The 20,742-nt window shown below is 40.4% G+C and overlaps 1 protein-coding gene across 29 annotated transcripts in view; it reads right to left on the bottom strand.

Moving 5' to 3' along the window:
• The window catches only part of HELZ (helicase with zinc finger), a 152,661-nt gene that overhangs the window by 15,120 nt on the left and 116,799 nt on the right, over positions 1 to 20,742 (bottom strand). For all 29 annotated transcript variants that reach the window (XM_086355704.1, XM_086355717.1, XM_086355703.1 and 26 more), the window contains 4 exons: positions 17,507 to 17,586; positions 14,943 to 15,492; positions 14,312 to 14,552; positions 13,011 to 13,524 (listed from right to left, as the gene is read on the bottom strand). In XM_086355704.1, the coding sequence (XP_086211830.1) occupies positions 13,011 to 13,524; positions 14,312 to 14,552; positions 14,943 to 15,492; positions 17,507 to 17,586 (1,385 nt within the window). The remainder of the gene's footprint in view (positions 1 to 13,010; positions 13,525 to 14,311; positions 14,553 to 14,942; positions 15,493 to 17,506; positions 17,587 to 20,742) is intronic.

Below are 20,742 nucleotides of genomic sequence, written 5' to 3'. Positions count from 1 at the left end.
TATGCACTCAATATGCAATATGCCGGCTCCCGGCAGTGTCCAGGCACCATAGCGACTATTTGCATGAGTTGTTTTATGACAGGAGGGCCTGGTAAGGAACATGGAACTAATAAGCTACCATCAACCGGAAGAGTTCGGGAAAAGTCAGAAAGAGACACCCCATGTCCGACCACCTCCCAGAATCCTTCTCTCTGGCATCCGTCTTGGCTGAACAAGGCACCACCAGGAAGGACTGAGTCAGAATGATTGGCTGAAGACAACTGGAAACTAATGCCATCACCATAAACGCCTCGTGGCAGAGCTGTTCTCCTGCGTTCCCTTACCCTGCTGCTCTCCCTGGGGGCGCCCTTCTCAATAAAATCTCTTGCTTTGTCAGCACATGTGTCCCCTCAGACAATTCGTTTCCGAGTGTCAGACAAGAGCCCAGTTTCAGGCCCTGGAAGGGACTCCCCTTCTGCAACAATTATGACTGGGAGGGAACTTCCTTTTACCTTTGTTGTTACAAAAAATCGGAAATCAGGAACTGGATGTTAGATTACAAAGAAGAGAGAGAGATAAATAGGCACAGAAATAGCAGGATTTGGGGGGGATAAAATGTAAGACAGCACAAGCAGATATTGTCAGGTCAATTAAATGGGGAAAACTGTAGAGTAAGCACGTGAGAGTGATCACCACAGATGGAACCACAAGGATATCAACTGGGGGAGGGAGTGGGCCTGGACTGGCTGCCCTGAAGCAGAAGGAAGGAGGGAGGGAGGAGAGACTCTCACTGTCAAATAAGGGATGTCCGGGTCACTTCTGCATTTCCAAAGTTTTAGCTACTGGGTGAAAAAGGCAAGTGACAACTCCAGTACTTCCGCCTCATCAATCCTTTCTCATATATTTTTACTGTTTTTCTGTCTTTATGTATAGTATCTAAATTCAACTTTAGTTTTACTCTACTTTAAAGGTATTTTTTTCTCCCAGTGGTTAAGATCATTCTGAATTTCCTATTTTCTAGACTATTAACCATTCTAACTACTGTCAACTGTGAATTTAATCAGTACATTTGAAATTTCTTTGTTGCAGTTATTACTTTACGGTATTGGGTGGAGCGACCCAGCTTCTCGACTGCTTTGCTCTCCTTGGACGGGCAGGGCGTGAACGAGTGGCCACAGCAGCCTGCACAGTGCGCCCCTCTTACCAAGGTCTGCCGCGAAGAAGCTTAGCTCTCAGAGTCAAAACAAAGCACTTCTTTTCATTACCATGCCCTGAGTGTTCAGCACAATCAAAAACTGTAGGGGATCACATTCTAAAGGCTTTATGTGTGAAGGGTGGTTGTTGTTCTACTCAAGTACAAAACTAATGTCTGTTACAGCCTTAAAAGGAAGAGGTAGAATAAATGATCTTCAAGGCCTCAGCTAATTCCAGTGTTCTAAGTTTTACTTTAAAGTCTTCAGTAAATCAAAGTTCTAATCAATGACAATATATTTAAACTTTTTATTGTTAAAATATCCAAACATAATCCATCAACTTTAACAATCATCAACAATTTGATGTATCTGCTAAAATAAAGTGTTATGCCATATAAAGCCTATTTAAGTTACTTAAATTAAAAAAAAAAACTACTGAAAGCATGCTAATTGATTACAATTGTTAGGTAGTTAGAATAGGAACAAGGAGTCCACAATGGCAGTGGCTAAAAGACAAAGGGAAAAGTCCCCTGACGTGAGTGAGAACCTCAAGTGAGACAAACACTCCCCCTTCCAGGCTAGCCCTAATTTGCATAAGGCTGGTTCTGGGGAAGAGACAAAACCTATAGAAAGAGAAAGCAAGGCCCTCACGCTTCGAGGGGGTACCATCCTCTGCCAAATAAAACTCTGAGGGAGAACCACTCTGGTCCCCCTGGTCCCCTGTCGTGAGACAGAAATGAGGAAATTACACTCTTCCAACACAATGAAATCCATTACGCACAATGAGTTCAAAATTTCAGATTTTTTTCCCCAGATGGAAATTCCTATGAAGTACGTTGAGAAAGAAGGGCTCGCTAACAAAAATTTGAGAAAAAGATCCCTTGCCTATAAAAAATTTATGTATTTTTGACAGAGAATGTCCTTTTATTTCCACCTAGGCTATGGTTTTTCCTGTGGTCGTGTATGGATGTGAGAGTTGGACTGTGAAGAAAACTGAGCGCCGAAGAATTGATGCTTTTGAACTGTGGTGTTGGAGAAGACTCTTGAGAGCCCCTTGGACTGCAAGGAGATCCAACCAGTCCATTCTGAAGGAGATCAGCCCTGGGATTTCTTTGGAAGGAATGATGCTAAAGCTGAAACTCCAGTACTTTGGCCACGTCATGCGAAGAGGTGACTCATTGGAAAAGACTCTGATGCTGGGAGGGATTGGGGGCAGGAGGAGAAGGGGACGACAGAGGATGAGATGGCTGGATGGCATCACTGACTTGATGGACGTGAGTCTGGGTGAACTCCGGGAGATGGTGATGGACAGGGAGGCCTGGGGTGCTGAGATTCATGGGGTCACAAAGAGTCGGACACGACTGAGCGACTGAACTGAACTGACTGACACTTAGGACCCTTAGGCTGTTTAAATATATAAGTTATACTTTTCATCGTTTATTTTGTTTCTTCTTTTCTTATTTCCTGACCATTTTTTGTTTCCTGTTGTTTTTGCCCAGCTCTCATTTTTTTCCTAAAGAGACTACTCTTTCTACCTACATCTCCTGCCAATCCGAATATTCTGTTACTTTTAGATGGCAACTCTACCAATGACTGGCATGCAGATTTAATTTTAGAGTCCTCAGGTCTAATAATTGAAATAATAATAAATAAAATAATAAAAATAATAATAAATAAAAATAATAATTGAAATAATTTCACTGCTTACTCCTTAAAGTCTTATTTTCCTCTGTCAGAGATCCTTACACCTGGGTTCAGTATCAGCTTCACACATACTGTGTGTTTACAAACATTCTTCGTGTTTAAACTGTGAATTCATTATGTTGCTAAACATATGATCATTATTTTCTAAGTCTACTGCTAATATTTCCTTCTAAAAATCAAAGTATAATGCTAAAGTTCCAAATACGTTTAAGAAGAAAAAGCTAAATGACTAATTTCATGTATGAATTTCTATTTTTAAAGACTGCTGTCAGTTTAAGCAAAAATTCACAGTCTGCTTACCGCTGTCTTAAAAGGTCCATCTCTAATATATAGGGTTAGCTGGCCATTCATTTCACGTGTATATGTATAAATAAAAACCGGGGGAGAGGTTAGCAACTTAATGAATCAGGGCTCTACTTACAATTATACTATCAAAGCTGATCACTAAGGAAGAGCTAAATGCTCTGGTGGAAATTCCAAGTCTCATTACCTACGGTGCCAGAAACCTTAATTAAAACAGAACATCTCATTTAAATGATTAGCCTTGATAATTTGAGCATGAATAGAGGTCTGATTTATTAATCTGTCGATCACTGTCTCTGTTATACGCATTAGATGTTTGTGAGGCCACGCAGTGACGCGCTCTCTGAGAAGAGAGCACTACCTGGTTATGCAACATCAATCATGAGCTATCGTCATCCACCTTTAAAGTCAGGACAGGCAGAACACGTCAATCAGCCAAAAATATAGCCTTCCAGCTCCACTTGTACAGTAATACCGTGTTCCACAGAAGGAGACCTGGCTGGAGAGCTGGGGTGGGGGGATGGGAGGATGATCAGACAACAGTATTGAAATCGAGTACCGAAGGACAAGTACTTCCTGAAAATGTACTGAAAACTAAGCTCAAAACAGAGTTGATTCAAAGAAAAAATGAAAATAAATAGATAGGTCAAAAGTGTCTTTGTTCAAAAGCCTACATATAAGACAGAATTATTTCAAAGCAGATAACATCACACAGACTTACATGTCATCTCTAAGATGGTATAAGTAAATGCTGATTTATAGGAAGCCGATCAAAATTGGCGACTTATAAGAATTCTGTTTTCTTTAGCAGGCCACCTAAAATACCACCACTGCAGCACAAACATGTACAGCTTCATAACCATTTGGAGACTTTTACAATGGCATTTTAAAAAGAATTTTCCATTTATTACTAATTGAGCACTTTTAAACAAACTATCTCATGATAAGTACATCTTAAATGATAAGAACTTGGCTCTGCACCAGTATCAGCAGTGCTGGCTCTATGTTAAACAAAAGTTTTTTTACATGATAAAACTATCTCCACCTAAGAAGAATGAGGATTTGTCTCTCAAGACAAAATGACTAGAAAGTATAATGGGGAAAAGAAGGTCCTATTCATAACAAACAGCAAGGAAAAACCAATCTAAGGATACATTCAACCAGAAATGAAAATATTACAGAATTTTACAGAGGAACATTCAGAACACAAAGAAAAAAGGAAGGGAGGGAGGGAAAAAGGAAAAAAGAATGAAAATATTGGAGACTGTACCAGTTCCTAAGTCAGAGGTTTAAAATATTTTTAAAGACAAAATTCCTCCAGTGTAAGCTACCCACTCAATGTCACTAAAATTAAAACCTCAGAAAGGTTTTAGCTTCTGTCTCAGGGGGAGGTGTTCATACAGGTATTCTAAGTTTCTAGTACAAAAAACAGAGAATAACCTCCTCTGTCCTGCACTTTTGAACAGTGACTGGAAGAAAAAAAAGAAGTAATAAGGGAGACACTTCACACCATCCAATCAGAAGACCAGAAAGCCTCAAAAATTAAAACAGTGTAATTCTGGTACAGAGACACATAGACAGATGAGGCAGAAAGCCAAAGTCCAGAGACACTGCAGAGTATACTGAAGAAGCGCGTCTCAGAGGTTAGACTCTAAAGTTATCGTGCAAAGCGGAAACCCACTCAGATCAAAACCACCCCCGAAAAAATCCAAGTCACAACAAAGTACTAGAAACTGAATCCTTGGAAGCTCAGAAGTCAGAGTTAACTTCTATTGTTTCTCTTTGAATTTCAGTGCTGTTAGAAAGAATTTAGTATTTGACAAGAAAGCTACTATTCTATTCCGTGAAAATGCAATAATTTAATAAAGAGCATGAAAACAACTGGCTAAATATTTGGAGAAAACTGAATCATAACCTCAAGCTTACACTGAAATTTGAAATCAAACTGGAGCCAATCAGGAGTGGTCTGTAACCTGGGCCAGGTAAGGAAGACCCTTTGCCCTTTGTTCTCCTTACTCCATCACAGTGGCAAAGAATTAGATGTGGGTGAGACCGCAGACACCTCTGCCAGACTCAGAGCCCCAGCCTCATCCAGGCAGCTGAGGGCCCAGTGAAGCAGGTAAGGGAAACTGATGGAGTAAAGCTTTAAGCACCTAAAAATACTAAAAATTCTATGAGTTTTAAGTTGCAAAGAGTGTCACAGAATAGTATGAAGGTCACCTTTAGGGATCTTGACCTGGTGGGGAGAAAGGTCTGATGGGGTGACATAACTGAGCACAGCAACTAGGGAAAAAGTTGTTTCATATCTTCAACAAGCAATCCCCCTCCACTAATCAGTCGCGTGCTCTCACCTGTGAGTGCTACGAAGCGCTACCCGTCACTGCAGGAGAACAAAAGTGGCCACGCCAAAACTGTCTCTCTGGCGTGAGGGTTCACTTAGGCTGACTGTCTGTAAGGCCTGAAAGACTCAGGAAGAACCTCCCTTCCCCTTCACCGTCTAAAAGAATGCAGCTAGAGGGCCTGAGAGAAATACAGTGCGAACCAGGGGTCCAGCCAGGGAGGAAGCCAGCAAAGTCTGTCTGTCAAGATTCCTCTCCAGTCCCCTTGCCTCTGCGCTGTGGGCAAGCACCACACCACACCTGTGCTTTTCCCTCTCCCTGTCAGCTGGCTGCCTCCCTCCACTCGGAACACCCAGCTACCCCACATCCTTTAAGTCTTCAGTTGAAGACGGTACCTGAGGTAAGGGCTTCAACCATTTTGGTGAGTTACTCAGTTTTCTTGGATCTCACCCATGTACAGACAGTTATTAAACCTGGTTTGATGTTTCTCCTATTCATCTGTTTCATCATGTCAATTTAATTCTTAGGCCAGCCGGAAGAACCTAGAAGGGCAGAGGAAATTTCCTCCTTCCTGGCATTACAGTAGCTATCTTGGTATGACAAAATTAGGAATAATTGCTCTAGCTTCCACACTTTCCATGCTGAACAGGTACATCTTTTGTTAATACAAAATCAAAATTATTATAAAAAAGAAAAAACAAGCAAAACACAGTATGAAAACCCGTCTGCTCAAGCTAGCTGCTCACATCTGGGTATTTTCATCCTGCTTAAGCCTCATCTATCAAGGCTCCTAGCAATGAAGGAATTCACAGTAAACATCAAAACCTGCAAATGTGGTAAACATATTTTTCTTTGTCAAGGTATTTTCTTCAGTGTTGCAAGTTAGTCATTATTCGTGAATTGCATGCATCAAAATAAAGATGACCAAATGTTTTTGCAAAAGCAATTTTACTCTGAGAACCCAATGACAATTGAAAGCACTTATTCATACCCTCACAGCTAAACAGTAATAACAAATGTTAAGAGCTTGAAGGTATAAAGAACTAAATTCCAAAAATAAGAAATGCTTAAATAGATCAATGATTTTAAGTGTAGTATTCAGTATTCAGCATTATTTACCAAAGTATGAAACTTTATAAAACCGTATAAAAACTTTGGCATGCTACTTCCCCCACACATTATGAGTTCATTTGACTAGAGTATCACAAGTGTTAGCGGTAAAAACGGTGGAATAAGGAACACCATAACAGCAATGAACACTGACAAAGACTGTCACAACCACTTTCTTGGAATTCAGAAGATTAAAGCCGGGGAACACTCACTCAAGAAAAACCAGGAAAACTTAGTAAGAACAGCAAGATTTGTGGTACTTTAACTTACCCTAGTCCCATTCCCCTAGTAGCCTTAAAAATAAGACCCTCCATTTTCCAGCACCAGTATCAGAGCAGAAGGGCCTCACTGCCACAGAGCTGTAATTATTTATTTTGGCCTTTCTGGTACAAAACAACACCTGACTTCTCTTATCGACCCCAGAACTCAGCCAGCGCCGAAGGGGCCGTGTTGCAAGTACTGACAAGGCCAATGAGTTCGTTGCTGCTGCCTGAAGCGATGGGCAGCGACTGGACTGGCAACAGACTAGCCAGAAAGCTCTGGAGGAAAGGCCAAGGTGTAAGACATTTCAGGGAAGAAAGACCTTGACTAGCTCTGACCTATTCCTTCCTGGGAATCCAGAAGACCGCAGACATGCTGTGCACCCACTCAGGACAGGCCTGAAGAGTTCTCCCCTCTGGCTGAGCTAGAGCCTGGAGAGGCAGGAAGTGAAAGTTAAAGCAGACATGTGAACTGCCCAGCTCAGTGTGCAAAGTGCACACACGCACACACACATACACCTCTGCAAAACTGGACAATGTCTTTGGTCCTGAGCCTTTAAGGAGATCTCTTGGCAATGACTAGTCAATTACTCAGCCCTTCGAAGAAAAACATCAAGAGGCCACACACAACGATTACAGACTTTAAAAAATTACTTCAAAATTTAAAATTAAAAAATTAGTTCAGAAATGTCAATAGACAAATGACAACAAAATAAAAAAGCAAAAAGATGAGAAAAAGACAGTCCATGCAAACAATAACCAAAAGTGAGCTGGAGTGGCTTTACAAATGTCAGAAAAAAACACACCTGAAGACAGAAATTGTTAGGAGAGACAAAGGACATCATATAATGATGAAAGGTTAATCTATCAAGATGATATAACAACTATAAATATATAAATCCTAAAGACAGAACTCCAAAATAACATGATGAAGTATAAACTGACAGAATTAAAAGGAGAAATAGACAATTCAACAACAACAGCTACAGACTCCAACATTCTCCTTTCAATAACAGATATAAGACCTGAACAACAGATCCAAGGGAAAGACAAACTGTGAACAACAATATAAACCAAAGAGACCTAACAAGTCCACAGAACCCTCCATCCGACAAGAGCAAAGCACACATTCTTCTCCAGTGCACCAGTGTTTCAGGCACATCAAACAAGTCTCAAAAATTTTTTAAATAATAGAATTATACAAAGTATGTTCTCCAACCACATGGTATGAAATCAGAAGAAATCAATAACAGCAGGAAATTTGGAAACAGAACCCAGCAATATCTGTTTTCTCTAATTTTGCCAAATATATACCTTAGACATTAAACTAGAAGTTCTGGCTAGGGCAATTAAGCAAGAAAAAGAAATAAAAGACATCTACGTTAGAAAGAAAGAACAAAATTATATTTGTAGATGACATTATCTTCTATATAAAAAAATCCAAATTACCCACCAAAAAAATCTATTAGAGCTAATGAAGAGCTCTGCAAGTCTGAAGATATACAATCAATACACAGTCAACTGTATTTCTAAACACTAGCAGTGAACAATCAAAAAAAAACGGAAATTAAGAAAACATTTACAATAGCACAAAAATATACTTGGAATAAATTTAACAAAGGAAGTGTAAGAAATAATTGGAAAATTAAAAAACACCACTGAAAGAAATTTTCAAAGACATCTCATGTTCAGGTACCAGAAGACTTTATATTGTTAAGATGTCTATACTTCCCAAGTTAATCTACAAATTGAAAGCAATCCCTTTTAAAATCCCAGCTTGCTCTTTTTTGCAGAAACTGACAAACTACCCTAAGTTCAATATGGTAATTCAAAGAACCCAAAATAGCCAAAACTATCTTGAAACAGAAGAACAAAGTACAAAGGCTCACACTTCCAAACAGGAAACTCAGGACAAAGCCACAGATGGTATACAAGCCAGTGTGGTCAGCATAAGGACAGAGATCAATGAACAGAACTTAGGAGTCGAGCTGTAAACCCAAAGGTCTAGGGTCAGTTGATGTTTGACAAGGTTGCTAAGATCATAAACTGGAAAAAGAACAGTCTTTTCAACAAATGGTGCAAAGAAAACTCAACAACCACACGTAAAATAATGAATTAAGACACCTACCTCACAAAATGCACAAAAATTATTTCAGAATGAATCAGAGAATTAAACGTAAGAACTAAAACTATAAAACTAGGAAAGGTAGATGTAAATCTCTGTGACCTTGGAGTAGACAAACATTTCTTAGACATGACACCAGAAGCATGATGACCAAAGGAAAAACAGATGAATTGGACCTTATCTGAATTAAAGCCTTTGCTGCATCAAAGGATACTCTCAAGAGGGTGAAAAGACAGTCCACAAAATGGGAGGAAATACTGCAAATTATGTGATACTGCTACTGCTACTGCTAAGTCGCTTCAGTCGTGTCCAACTCTGTGCGACCCCATAAACAGCAGCCCACCAGGCTCCCCCGTCCCTGGGATTCTCCAGGCAAGAACACTGGAGTGGGTTGCCATTTCCTTCTCCAATGCATGAAAGTGAAAAGTTAAAGTGAAATTGCTCAGTCATGTCCAACTTTTAGTGACCCCATGGACTGCAGCCTACCAGGGTCCTCTGTCCGTGGGATTTTCCAGGCAAGAGTACTGGAGTGGGGTGCCATTGCCTTCTCTGAATTATGTGATAAGAACCTAGTAATTAAGATATACATAAAAATCCGTATGGCTCCACAACACAAAGACAATTGTCTTTCAAAGCAAAGGATCTGAATAGACATTTCTCCAAAGAAGATGTACAAATGGCCAATACACGTATTAGAAGATGTTCAGCATCATTAGTTGTTAGGGAAATGCAAACCAAAATGAAATACTATTTCACACCCACTAGAAGGCTATAATTTTTTTTAAAAAAGGACAAATTAGAATATAAAATGATGCAAGACACTGTGGAAAACAGTTTGGCTGCCCCTCAAAAACAGAGTTACCATATGACCCAAGAATTACAGGTACAAGAGAACTGAAAATATACTTTCAAACAAAATTTGTTCATGAATGCACATAGATACATTATTCATAATAGCAAAAGAAAAAAAAAAAGAAACAACCCAAATGTTCATCAAATGATGAACAGATAAACAAATAGCAGTATATCCATGCAACAGAGTATCACTCAGCCATGAAGAATCATGAGGTACCAGTACATGCTACAAAGTGGACGAGCTTCAGAAGCATGACGCTGAATGAAAGACGACACAGAAGACCACATGTATGACTCCATTTATACCAAAAGTCTCTACAGAGTCAGAAAACAGATTATGAGTTGTTGGGGACTGGGGGCAGAGAGGGTTGAGGAGTAATTGCTCCATGGCTACGGCGATTCTCTTAGGGTGACAAAAATGTTCTAAAATTAGATGGTGGTGGTTGCTGCATGATATTGTGCATATACGAAAATCCATTAAATTTTACTCTAAAATGGATACTTTCAAATGAATAAAATAGTGAATTGGAACAAATTACCTCCAAAACAGACAAATAAGATATATATAAATGTCCCTATGACACCTAACTTTTTAATCAGCATCTACAGCAGAAAACTTGCAAAATATGAATAAATTATTTCTAAAGCCTTTAGAAATCACTAAGGAACCACCAAAATGAAGTAAAAAAAATTTTTATATAAAAAGAATTTTCATATCTCAAAATTCTAAATGTTTACCCTGTGTTAAGACATCTGTGATTGACAATGATCACATGAACTTTACACATTCTTATTTCTAATAACTGAGCTTAAAAGGAATAGCTAGACAACATTTTTATAGTCCAAACAGTACCATTTTTGAAGTTTTATAATCTAGAATTACTATGATTTTTATATCAGTGAAGATCCATAAAGATGCTCTTTGGTAACATCAATATATTTTTTTAAAAATTCTGTTTACCTTAAAATGCTTAGTTTAGCATTGCCAATTCTATGCTAAACACTGCACATTCCGACGTCTGGGAATCAGATGTTAACTGCCCCAGGCTAAGAAAGCACCGTGATGGGCGACAGGAGAAAGCACTGCTGGCTGAGAAAGCCAGCACTGGTCATGGACTCTAATAAACAAACTTGTAATTAAGAAAAATAAAGTAAGTAAAAAGATGAGACACTAAATTCCATTTCCGCAGATTAAATAGGACAAAGCTTCTTGAATGAAGAGACTCAAGTGAGTCAGATGTTAAATATTCTAAAACAGTTACAACAAAATGCTCCGACAGGCTTCATGTTTTAACAATGACCCTTCTACAAGGTCTGAAATAGCACAGTAACAGGGGAAAAATGAAAACGAATTCCAAGAACATGCAGGTAAATCAATGAAATTAGAACACTCCCTCATCTCACATACAAAAATATACTTAAGATAGTTTAAAGACCTAAATATAAGACATGACAACAAAAAACTTCCAGAAGAGAACACAGTCAACATTTTTGGACATAACGCATAGCAGTATTTTCTTACATCAGTCTCTCAAGGCAAAAGAAATAAAAGCAAAAATAAACAAATGGGACCTAATCAAACTTAAAAGCTTTTGCACAGCAAAGGAAATCATCAACAAAATGAAAAGATAACCTAAGGAATGGAAAAAATATTTGTAAATGATCTCACCATCAAAGGGTTAATTTCCAAAGCACACAAATAACTCATACAACTCAGTGGCAAGAAAGCAAACAACCCAATCAAAAAATGGGCAGGAGACCTAAACAGACATTTCTCCAAAGAGATACAGATGGCCAAAAAGCACATGAAAAGATGCTCAACATCGCTAATTATTAGAGAAATACAAATTAAAACCACAATAAGGTACCACCTCACACTAGTCAGACTGGCTATCATTAAAAAGTCTACAAATAATAAATGCTAAAGAGGGTGTGGAGAAAGGGGCACCCTCCTGCACTGTTTGTGGAGTGCAAGGTGGAGCAGCAGCCACCGTGGAGAACAGTGTGGAGGCTCCTCAACAACTGGAACTGGAGCTACCACATGGTTTGGCCACTTCACGCCTGGGCACACATCTGGAAAAGACAAAAATTCTCATTTGAAAAGATACATGTGCCCCAGTGTTCATAGCAGCTCTGTTTAAAATAGCCAAACTCAGTGTCCATCAACAGGTAAATGGATAAAGAAAATGTGTGTGTGTATATATACGGGCCTTCCTTATGGCTCAGAAAAGAATCTGCCCACAATGAGGAAGACCCAGGTTCGATTCCTGGCTTGGGAAGATCCCCTGGAGAAGGAAATGGCAAACACTCCAGCACTCTTACCTGGGAAATCCCATAGACAGAGGAGCCTGGTGGGCTACAGTCTGCGGGGTCATAAAGAGTCGGATACAACTGAGCAACTAACACTAACACACACACACACAGTGGGAGATATGTGTGTGTGTGTGTGTGTGTGTGTGTGTGTGTGTGTGTGTATATATATAAAATAGAATACCATTCAGCTACAAAAAAAAATGAATTTTGCCATTTGCAGCAACATGGACGGACCTGGAGATTATCATACTAAGTGAAGTCAGACAAAGTATTATATGATACCATTTATATGTAGAATCTGTAAAATAACAGAAATGAACCTATATACAAAACAGAAACAGGCACACAGACGTAGAAAACTTATGGCTATTAACTTATGGCTATCAAAAGGCGGGGAAGGGGGATAAACTGGGAGTACGGGATTAACTAATACAAACTGCTGTAAATTAAACAGATAAGCAACATAGATTTGCTGTGTAACACAGGGAATAGTATTCAGTATCTCATAATGACCCACAATGGAAAACAGATTAATAAATATACACACATGTATATATACAACTAAATCGCTTTGCTATACCCCTGAAACTAACACAATATTCTAAAGCGGCTATGCTTCAATAAAAACCAAATAAATCTTTAAAATGTAGCTGAAAAATAAGTTGCAAGAAAAGATTGTATTTACGTAAGATAATCTTTTAAGTTGCAAGAATTTAAGACTATTAAATTCAATAAGATCTGTCCACTATCATTATCAAACCAATAAATATTGATTTTTTCTCACAATCAACTCCTGCTGAAAGGAGAAATGGAGAAGAAAGAAACGCACCTCTTCTAAGCTGGGGAGCGAAGAGGACGACACTGTCCGAGAGGACAGCGGCTGGAGCGGCTCCTGGCCAACAGCGGGCTGGTGGGTCTGCATTTGCACGAAAGGGTTCTGCGGGGGCCTGTGAGGCAATGGAGGTAGGCCGTAGGGGAAACTCGGCCCCATCAGGTGATTCTGCTGTAAGTTAGCAAAAGTCCAAGCTCCATCAGGCGCCAGGTATTTCAGAGGAGGGGTGAGGTGCTCAGATGGCAACGAGAAAGGAGAGCTAAACATTGGGGGCGGCAGGCGCTGTGGGAACGCCGGGCTGTTGGCCACTTCAAGGTCTCTGCTGCTGTCAGTGAAGTTTGGAAAGTGGGTGCTGTGGTCTGCGCCGGACGGGGGCGAGGGGGCTGCTGGTGGGCTCCTAGTCTGAATTTGTCTATATTGCAAAAGCCTTGATTGAGGTGGTGGCATTTCAGCTAGTTCCCGTGTTTCACTTTGCTCACGATTAGACAGTTCTCTGAGTAAGTCTTGAAACCTATGTAAGGATGATGAAATATGAGGAGAGCTTAGTCAACTACATGTGTAATTTTTACAAACAAAAGCACAGTAACTAGAACTAGCATTAATTCATCTCAAAAGTAAGCGTCAGTGCTCACAGATGTTGAGCTGAAGACACTAAATATACCCAAGTATCTGATTTCTTTCTTCCCCTTGGCTTTAAAAGCAACTGTCCTTGTCTTTCCACGCCTTTGGTAGCTGGCAGTTACAGAAGGTCACCGTAACAGTGGATCTTACTCAGAAGGGATTAGGAAACGCTTCACTGCAGTCAAATGACACACCATAAAAACAAATTTAGAATGAGCACTGAATACTCAAACATCTGACTTAAAAGAGGGTAGAATTTTGTGCAAAAAATATATTGATAGTAAATTTATAATTTTTAACTTTTAACCTCTAATTTAATTCTGTTCTCTTTACATTCTTTGCATTATGACTGAATATGGAAAAAACACCCACAGTGATGGTACATGTCTCTTTCACAAGAGACTGCAAAGCCAGAGGCCACATAAATGCACGGTCCACAGCAGACCTTCCACGCCTAGGTTTTCACAAAAGTTACTTCTAAAAAGGTGTTCTGTATTTTAGAGTCAATCAACAGAACTGTGTAGCAGCTGCCTAGAAGGCTGGCATCCAATTTCTTTGGGACAGTATTCCAGTATGAGGCTAAACGGACAACATTCAAGAGAGAAAACAGTAAGCAGGCCACATTTCAGGGGCCCTTTTCAGTCTGCTGAAATGAGTGTGAGTCAGTTGTTTCTGACCGTGAGTCAGTTGTTTCTGCTTCATCTTCGGCACTGCTGGGGAGTTTCCAGTCTGCTCTCACTGGGGGCTGATGCAATCCAACGGGCGGCTGGGGAAGGTGCTGGAGGTGCGGGTGAGGGTGGTGATGGTGCGGGTACGGGAGGCTGCCCTGACTGAGATAGGCGTGGTGCTCGCTCCACTGCTGTAGCCGCACATGCTGCTGCCTCAGGGTTTCCAGAGCCACACTCCCGTGCATACGATCTGCAAACATATTTGTAACAAGTTTAAGTTTTCAGCATTTAGGGTTTCCAGTTAATTTCTTCAAGAATTTTTACAATCAGACATTCTCCACAGAGACATAGCTACCATGTGAGTTTGGAGAAAACAGGACTTCTAATTTTGCAGTAACTAAATCACGGTAACGATGGGGATTCCTCCTCACCTACAGCATGACGTAACCTGACACCAACTGTACGCTTAGTTCTGTGTAGCATTTGGAACTAGATTCTGATTATTACACTAAGTGATTTTTTGGCCAGCGTTATGTGAAGAAGTTACTCAATCCTGAGTCAAATGAATACTGTACAGCACATGTCTCTGAAGTAAACACTCTCAGACGCTGTCCCGTCCTGCAGTGACACGAGAACTCACCCAAAGCCTCCCCCATCGGCAGGCCCGGGGGGCTCTCGTCCGGGAAGCTGTTCAGAGGTGAAGGCAGGATGGGGCCGGGCTGTGCGAGGGCCCGCAGGGGACTGTGGCCCTCCTGCAGCACGGGTGGGGGCTGCTGCTCGGGAACCACAGCCTCTGCAGGCGGGGACTGTGGTCGGTGGGGAACCGCGTTATTGAAAAACGCGCTGCCGGGGCCAGCCGGGTAGGCAGGGGAGAGCTGAGGCGGCGGCGGGCCCAGCTGAGGGGCCACCTGACTGGGCTGGGCTGGCACGGGGCTCGGCTGTTCAGGCAAGTTACTCTGCTGCTGATTCAGCAAGGCGTGCTGCTGCGGAATTGGGAAGGGTGGTCTCGGGAGCTGGGGGAGGGGATGAAAATGACGACCGGGGATGGCATACTGGGCATGGGGGGCAGGGAGAGGAAGGTTTATGTGTCTTGGGGTGAGATTATCTTTGCGATGAAATTTGGGATGGGGATAAACAATGCCAGAACGTGATTCAGGACTTCTGTTCTGTGGGTTTGATTCCAAATCAATCTAAAAAAAATAGAGAAATATTTTTTAGCTGCAGAAGATCTAAGTCCTGTGGCTGCCCACCTCTCCTCCCCTCAGCACTTCTAAAGGACATGATCCATTCTTATCAGCAGCAGCAGGAGCACTGCGTGCCTAGTAAATCACTTTCTGACAATCAAAGAAGAGAATATGCTTTACATCAGGGAAGATGAAACTGAAAAAACGCATATTACATCTGAGTCATAAAGAGAGATACTATTATTTTATTAGCATATTGACTTTAAAAACATCATTTTTTTTTTTACACTTCCTTCCTTGGAAAGACAACCAATTATTTACTACTGATACAAATAATTGAAATGTGTTCTTTCTTTCTGATTTTATTGCTTTTATACATCTCTTCCCTCAAACATATCTACATTAAAATAAAAAACTTGTCTCAACTTAACTTTGAAGTGAACAAAAAAATAAGTACTATATCATCTTTGAATAATCACTTCAGCTGTCAATTTTTGCCATCATTCCTTCAACAAACACTTATTGAGGGCGTACCAAGGACACTGTGCCTGGTGTGGGAGATTAAAGGCACAATAAGTCTGTATCTGTACCATCGAGAGTGCAGAGCGAGGGCTGGCAGACCATGGCCCCCAGGCCATTTCCAGTCCACTATATTTTTGTACAAAAAGTTTTACTGGAACACAGCCACACTCATTCGTTTACATGTTGTCTGTGTCTGTTTTCTCACAACGATGGCAGAGGTGAGTAGCTGCAACAGAAGCCATATGGCCCACAAAGTCTGAAAATTTACTATTTGGCCTCTTACAGAAAGTTTGCTAAAATCTGGCTCAGAGTCCAGTAAAGGACATCAACATGTAAACTTAAAATCAGAGGTGTTGTAAGATGATGTGACATGAGATCCCACAGCCTGAGAAAATCAAAGGTGACTTCACAGAGATGATGACACTTGAGCTGAATCTTTACAAGAGGTTGGAGTTTTGCAGTGAGGGAAAGACATACTAGATAAAGGTAACAGCTTACACACTGAGAGAGGAGAGAAGAGAAAACGTATGGTGGATCTGAGGGGATGAGAAGTTTTGTGTACACAGAGCTACAACTAGGCTTGCATGCTAATTTCCTCCTCCTTGACATCAAATGAAACTACAACAGCCCAATTACACAAGACCCTGAATGATTCAATACTGAATATAAACATTTTTCTTTTAATCTCAAAAACTGTGGTAAGCTACTGAAAGTTTTTAAGCTACTGAGTGCTGTCTTCCTTCTGAAACACAAGAAGGGAAGTGACTGGAAGAGGAGACATTAGTTTTCATGGCAACTCCCTCTGAGGCTGGTGCTGAAGTAAGGGTGTCTGAGGACAAAAAGTGTCAAGTCCAAAGTTCTCAGCTAGCAGGGTGAAATCCTGAGGGTTTAATCTCTAAGGCGAGGTCATCTTCTGATCATGAGAATAATGGCAGAAGGTACCCAGTCACCAAAAGAGCTGCTGAGTAAACTGGGCAAAGGGAGCCTGGCACACGTAAGAGACACATGGAGGTGCCCCACGGGCGCCCCGATTAGGAGACACGAATCTCCAGTAGCACTGATTCAACCATGATTTGACTTTTCCCTAACTGGTTCATGAGTACAGACGCAGATGAACAAACAGGTTAAGAGTTAAGGATGGACATAGCAGGCGTGATGAGAGGGGACTTGAGAATGTTAAGTCTTCCTTCACTGTAACAGCTCTTCCCAATGTGAGATAATTTTTAATGACACAACTATAGCTATGTCTTCACTTACTACTTTATCATAAGAAGTCTCTAAATTTGAGTCTATCACTGAATAACATAATTTGAGAAAAGTACTCTGATAAAGAAAATAATGTAGCGAAGAAACAGCAGAGGGAGAGAGCGCAATGTGCCCTCATCAAACAACAAAACCTAAAAGGGGAGATAATTTTCTATAAAACACCAGGATTCTAAGATGATCAATTAAATTAAATCCATGAGAACAATGCATTCACCAAAGATAAATCACATACCTGTTTTGCTTCTGTAGGTTTTTTCTCTGGTGTTCGAATCTTATTAATTTCAGGTCCAGGATTATTTGTATCACTTTTACCTAAGGAAATATTTTAAAGCTGTTATACACTGTCTCCAGTAGATGTCACAAATTCCAATGACTATTCAATATTAGACAGAGAGTAGGATATTTTAAACATTTTTTCACCCATTATTGAGTATTACTACTTTGGTTTTGTTCTTAAAATTTTGGAGTTGCAATTTCTCAGCAAGAAAGAAAGTTTATAAATAAAGCAAATTTCTTTGACAAGGCAAAAACTCAGTAAGGGATAACCTTAAAACAAATAATCCAAAAGATAACTGCCCATTCTCTAGGAGTTTACAGCCTCATTTTTGTAGACTAGACTTAGAAAAGGCCTTGGTGTTCCTGCCTATGTATGGCTTAATACTTTGGCCACTTACAAATGCAATTAAGCAAAAATCCAAATAATCTGTCTATTTTATTTAGTAAAGGAATCTAAGATCCCCTGGAGGAAGGCATGCCAACCCACTCCAGTATTCCTGCCTGGAGAATCCCATGCACAGAGAAGCCTGGTGGGGTACAGTCCATGGGGTCGCAAAGAGCTGGAAATGACTGAAGCAACTTAGCACACATGCACGCAAAGGAATCTAAACTAAATAAAGATATTCTGAAAAGAATGCAGTTCTATTTTCAAAAGTAATAGATATCAAACTAAATATAAGTGGATGATAAATAATAAAGGAAGCATATTAAGGTTAAAAAAATCACAATTATAATAGACAAATAACGCTAGTTCATGCATGTGAAAGGCTTTTAATCTATAAGAACTAACTACTGGATATTCTAAACCTCTTGAAAGAATCCTTAATTTGAGTTCTTCCTTGAAAACATTCTTTTAAGAATGCCACTGGAACTCTGTGCCAAAAATAGCCTTACTACTAAACCTCAGAAATGAAAACTACAACGCCCAAGATGAAAATACACCAGATGGAGTGAGCAGATTAGACATTGCAGAAGAAAAACAGTGAACCTGAAGGCATTAGCAGTAGAAACAATGCTTGATGAAACACAAAAAGAAAAAAGAATTTTTTTAAAAATGAAAAGGGCATTATCACAGTGGAAGTGATAAACAGATTCAAGGGATTAGACCTGACAGAGTGTTTGAAGAACTATGGACGGAGGTTCATGACATTGTACAGGGGGCAGGGATCAAGACCATCCCACATGAACTGTGGGAAAATTTTAGCTCAGTTCAGTCGCTCAATCGTGTCTGCTCTTTGCGACCCCATGAACCGCACACAGCACGCCAGGCCTCCTTGTCCATCACCAACTCCCAGAGTTTACCCAAACTCATGTCCATTGAGTCAGTGATGCCATCCAACCATCTCATCCTCTGTCATCCCCTTTTCCTCCCGCCTTCAATCTTTCCCAGCATCAGGGTCTTTTCAAATGAGTCAGCTCTTCGCATCAGGTGGCCAAAGTATTGGAGTTTCAGCTTCAACATCAGTCCTTCGAGAAGCCTAATAAATCTATGCCCCAACCAGTAATGCTGAAGAAGCTGAACGGTTCTATGAAGACCTATGAGACCTTCTAGAACTAAAACCCAAAAAAGATGTCCTTTTCATTATAGGTGATTGGAATGCAAAATTAGGAAGTCAAGAAATACCTGGAGTAACATGCAAATTTGGCCTTGGAGTACAGAATGAAGCAGGGCAAAGGTTAATAGAGTTTTGCCAAGAGAATGCACCGGTCATAGCAAACACCCTCTTCCAACAAACACAGGAGAAGACGTCACACATGGAATCACCAGATGGTCAACACCGAAATCAGATTGATTATATTCTTTGCAGCCAAGATGGAGAGGCTCTATACAGTCAGCAAAAGCAAGACTGGGAACTGACTGTGGCTCAGATCATGCACTCCTTATTGCCAAATGCAGGCTTAAATTGAAGAAAGCAGGGAAAACCACTAGACAATTCCAAACCAAATCCCTTATGATTATACAGTGGAAGTGATAAACAAATTCAAGGGATTAGATCTGACAGAGTGCTTGAAGAACTACGGATGGATGACATTGTACAGGACGCAGTGATCAAGACCATCCCCAATAAAAAGAAATGCAAAAAGGCAAAATGGTTGTTTAAGGAGGCCTTACAAATAGCTGAGAAAAGAAGAGACGAGAAAAGCAAAGAAGAAAAGGAAAGATATACCCATTTGAATGCAGTTTCTTTTTTTTTTATTTTATTTTTAAACTTTACAATATTGTATTAGTTTTGCCAAATATCGAAATGAATCCGCCACAGGTATACATGTGTTCCCCATCCTGAACCCTCCTCCCTCCCCATACCATCCCTCTGGGTTGTCCCAGTTCACGAGCCCCAAGCATCCAGTATCGTGCATCGAACCTGGACTGGCGACTCGTTTCATACATGATATTATACATGTTTCAATGCCATTCTCCCAAATCTTATGCAAAGAAATAGAGGAAAACAATAGAATGGGGAAGACTAGAGATCTCTTCAAGAAAATCAGGGACACCAAGGGAACATTTCATACAAAGATGGGCTCAATAAAGGACAAAAATGCTATGGACCTAACAGAAGCAGAAGATATTAAGATGAGGTGGCAAGAATACACAGAAGAACTATACAAAAAAACCCAGATAATCACAATGGTGTGGTCACTCACCTAGAGCCAGACATCCTGGAATGTGAAGTCAAGTGGGTCTTAGGAAGCATCACTAAGAACAAAGCTAGTGGAGGTGATGGAATTCCAGTTGAGCGATTTCAAATCCTAAAAGATGATGCTGCGAAAGTGCTGTACTCAATATGCCAGCAAATTTGGAAAACTCAGCAGTGGCCACAGGACTGGAAAAGGTCAGTTTTCATTCCAATCCCAAAGAAAGGAATTGTCAAAGAATGCTCAAACTACCTCACAACTGCACTCATCTCACACACTAGCAAAGTAATGCTCAAAATTCTCCAAGCCAGGCTTCAACAGTATGTGAACCGTGAACTTCCAGATGTTCAAGCTGGATTTAGAAAAGGCAGAGAAACCAGAGATCAAATTGCCAACATCCGCTGGATCATCAAAAAACCAAGAGAGTTCCAGAAAAACATCGACTTCTGCTTTATTGACTATGCCAAAGCCTTTAACTGTGTGGATCACAACAAACTGTAGAAAATTCTTTAAGAGATGCGATTACCAGAGGACCTGACTTGCCTCCTTTGAAGT

This window comes from Bos grunniens, chromosome 19 (assembly GCF_055505025.1).
Source record: "Bos grunniens cultivar Pamir isolate PY7600 chromosome 19, Bosgru_T2T1.0, whole genome shotgun sequence".
In the NCBI taxonomy this organism is placed as follows: domain Eukaryota; kingdom Metazoa; phylum Chordata; class Mammalia; order Artiodactyla; family Bovidae; genus Bos; species Bos grunniens.
Note: the sequence above shows the minus strand (reverse complement) of the source record. Positions and strands in the feature narration are given on the sequence as shown.